General features: G+C 24.0%; 1 protein-coding gene across 3 annotated transcripts in view; it reads left to right on the top strand.

Moving 5' to 3' along the window:
* Nucleotides 1-830, top strand: part of LOC107625969 (glutathione S-transferase zeta class) — a 4149-nt gene extending 3319 nt beyond the window's left edge. For all 3 annotated transcript variants that reach the window (XR_002358015.1, XM_016328721.2, XM_016328722.2), the window contains one exon: nt 556-830. Coding sequence is in view for 2 of the 3 variants with exons in the window: in XM_016328721.2 (XP_016184207.1) it covers nt 556-660 (105 nt within the window). In the remaining variant the exon portion in view is untranslated. The remainder of the gene's footprint in view (nt 1-555) is intronic.

Here is a 4303-nt window from a genome sequence, read left to right as displayed (position 1 = left end):
TATATAATTTTAATGTAGGACAGAAGAAAAAATTTATAATTGATAGATAGATAATATATATTATTTATCTTTTTTAAATATTTTTTAAAATATGTAAGTTATAATTTATTGATATAGAATTATAAATTATGTTTTTATTATTTGAGTCAGTACGTGAGCTTGAGTCGGTTCATGAACTTTCGTTAGCTGAGTTTGAGCTTACGAAATAGACTCGATTATTAATGAGCGGAGCCATGAACCAAGCTTAATTTTCGTGAGTCGAGTTTAAGTTTGGTCTAGTTCGACTCAACTTAACTCACTTCCAGTCCTACATATACTTTGAGTCGCGAAGAATTTTAGTTTCATTCTTCTAAAGTTTCTATAATATTTAGCAAAAAGGTTGCGATAGACCTTTTTTTTTCACTGACACTTACAGCAATAACCTTACGATAAACTTTGGTAATATTGGAAAAAAATTTACAATAGATTTTTTTTCTAACATTGAAAGAAATTTTACGATAGATCGTTTGAAACATTATATTAAAATGAACATTTTAAAATTGTTGTTTTTTACAGTCCAAATACCCTACTCTGAGGAGGTTGTCTGAAACATACAAAGGTTTAGCAGAGTTCTATGCCTCATCACCCCAAAGTCAACCTGATGCTTGCATTAGTCAATAGTCATTATGTAGGATCTTCTATATCTTCATTATGTAGGGAAGATTACTGTTGTAAACTTGTAATATTTTGAATTTGTTAATGGCACACAATAATTTTGAATGTTTGTAACATGTCCTCTTTCTACACAAAACCAGGGGTGGACAAAATAAAGCTATTTATATTTATATCTTTCCAAAGTTTTTTTTTTTCCTCTATAGTTCTGCTTTTTTTGGCTTCAGGTAATAACAGAACTTTCCATAGCTTACTGAAACATTCAAAATCGCATTCGTAAAAGACTAACTGATCAAAAATTACAAACAAAATAGTGAAAATACTAATAAGTAATAACCTAAGAAGTTTGGAGATTATTCTACTATAATTTTTTCGATAATTAATTATTTATTAAAAAGTTATGCAAAATAATAAATATACATAAATATAAATAAATAAATATATATATGGTTAAATTTTAACATTTATGGAGCATTTTTGAAAAAAAAATTTCACATGTAAGAGCACATTAAGATGCATCATACAAATTAATCTACTGATATTGTGTAATGTGTATCAATATAATTATTGCAAAGAAGCAATAATTTGCTTAATGGTGACCAGAAAGATTATATCTTCACCTCTTTTGAAACAACCTTAAGTATGTTTGGATAGAAAAATTCAGGAATTTAAAATGCTATGTAATTACATTGTCAAAATTTAGATACATGTAAGTTTAAATATTTTATTCCTATATTCAATAAGAGAAAATAAAAAGTTATACATATGTGGCAAATTTGATCCTGATTTTTTTCCTTTCTGTTATTAATCAAATTTAAAAAAAGAAATAAGGAAAAAATTTTGAAAATTTTTATTTTATGAAAGTATTTTGAATCAATCAAAATATTCCATTAAAATACATAGTATTTGTAGTTTTTTTTTTATATCCAAATAATAACTTTTAAGGAAAAAAATTCAGAGACCTTTAGAACAATATATTAAATATAACATTGATGAGATTATTTATGGTGTTACGAAAACTAATTATGGTTGTGTTTTTTAATTTCTTAAAAAAGTATTATACAACTTGAAATTTGATTTTTAAAGTTTTTTTATTTTATAAAATTTATATAAATATGTCTGATTTAATTCGTCTTTCATGATAAACTAAGTAAACGTGTGATTGTTCATGATTTTTTTTTCTTAAAGAATTGTAATAACATTATCTTTAAACATTAAAGAAAAATCTCTTTGTAGATAGATACAAATCTTATAGTTGAACAAAAAAGGTAAATAACAAAAATCATGTATTATTCAGGTATCGAATTAGTATTTACTTCTAACTAAAATCAATCAATAAATAGTCCATATCTTTGAACAAGTTCAAATTCATTTTTATATTATGATTTTAATTTTCTTATGCCTTCTAATTAATTATTATTTCTACCCAAAAAAAAAAAAAGTTCCTTTCGGCATTAAACATATATGGATATTTTTTGTTGACCCAAAGGCCAAAAGTAAATATTACTTAGAACTTAGAAGTTAGAACAAGGATATGTTGGGGACCCAAAAGATAATGTTATTCACAAATTTTTAAGGAAAAAATCATTAATAAATCACACCTTTAATTAGTTTCCCATGATACTATAAATAATCTCAACAATGAGGTTGATTATTAATCTTTCAAGAAAACAAAACAAACTTTTCTACAATGGCTATCAATGGTTATACAAAAATCTTCTTATGCAATCTTCTTGTTGCTCTGCTTTTGGCTTCAGGTAAGCAAAAATATTTCCCCATCCATTTTAAAATAATGATTTCTTTGACTTTTTTTATATATTAAAAAATAGTGTGTCTAATACAAATAGGTCTAAATTTATTAAATTTTTTAATGTATTTAAAAAAAATAAAACCACGGTTATTTTGAAACAGAACGAATACAACAAATATGTGAATTGATAAATTATTATTGGATTTTCTTGCAAGAAGGCTCTCTAAGAAGGCCGAGCCAATATATATATACAGCCATACAGGTTAACCACAAAAAATATCTTCGAATTACTTAAATGCTGATAAAAATACACATAAATTTTATTATTGACAAAAATTCTCTTTTTTTTTGGTGACTTTTGACAAAAATTCTTTAAATAATTTAAAAACGCAACAAAAATTACTAAAAGTAAATATATATTTTTAAAAATTATCTTAGATATTAAATTTTGATGTGATTTTTTTAAGCATAATTAAAAAAAGAGATATTATTATTCTTAAAATTTGGTAATTTTTTTATAAGTATATATTTTTTTTGTAATTTTTTAAAAGTATTATTAGTTGTTAACAAAAAAATTACAAAAAAATATACTTAACGAAAAATTACCAAATTTTAAGGATAATAATATCTCATTTTTTTAATTATGCTTGCAAAAGATTGTATCAAAATTCAATCTCTAATGTATGAAAAATACATATTTAATGTTAGAGAATCTTACAAAAAAACTAACATTAAATATGTATTTCTCAAAAAATATACTAGATCCGATTTGAAACACATATTAAATCCAATCTGATGATTTTAGGGTGTATTGGATAGAGATTTTGGTCATATCCAATCGGATTCGATATGCATACTCTCGTACTTAGGTTGGTCAAGTGGTTAGTTTACTTATCTGCTTAAAAAAGTGTTATATGTTTAAATTTTATTTTGTGCATGTAACTACTCATTGGTTAACGATAAACCTTTAAACGGAGTTATAATTTGTAACATATTAGTCCCTAGTTTGTCGTGGTAAAAAAACATCGTAGAAAAAAATTAAAATCTTTTAAAATTTAAGAACAAAATTAAAATTTTGGATAGATATTAAGGGCATTTATTTATTATACTTTTCTGAAGAAAAAGGAAAAAAAATGCCCTATGGAAGTAAAAACCAATTTTGTCTTTATATTATAATTTTTTCACAAATATATTTATTTTCAAAGAAGTTATATATTTTTTGCACATACAAATTCTAATGACCACAATGTGTATTGAATATTGCAGAAGCAACAATTTGCACAATGGCAGCAAGAACAATGTATGAGAAGGAGAGTATGCAGTGCTTTGATGAAGCAAGTAAATTATTTTGTCCAGATCCTCAGCACCTAAAAGATGATGCTTGCTATAAGTACTGTCAAGACATGTACTATGTTATAGGACATTGTGTTACTACTCCTACTCCACTAGGTTGTTGTTGTCTGATCGTTAGCTGAAGTTTATGGCAAGTGCTTATGATTATGATGATTATAATAGCTATATAAGCATAATAATAAGTATGTTTAATTATTCTGTTGATTTTTATAATTTTATTAAATTTTTAATTAAGTTTTTATATTTTTTTAATTGAGTTTTTATACTATTTTTAATTTTGTAATTAAGTTCTTTTATATTAAAAATATTAAAATTAACATAATATTTTTACCAAAATATATGCGGTTCAATTTGCAAGAAAATATTTAGTTAACTTTAATATTTTTTTATATTGGAAATGACTTAATTACAAAATTAAAGTAATGTAGGGACCCAATTGAAAAGAAAAAAAAAGTATAGAGACTTAATTAAAAATTTAGTAAGACTACAGAGACCAACAAAATAATTAAACCTAATATATAAGCATAATAATATGTTGGGTTTATCTAT

The sequence above is a fragment of the Arachis ipaensis genome, chromosome B02 (genome assembly GCF_000816755.2).
Source record: "Arachis ipaensis cultivar K30076 chromosome B02, Araip1.1, whole genome shotgun sequence".
NCBI lineage: Eukaryota > Viridiplantae > Streptophyta > Magnoliopsida > Fabales > Fabaceae > Arachis > Arachis ipaensis.
This window is presented reverse-complemented; position numbering and strand designations above follow the sequence as displayed.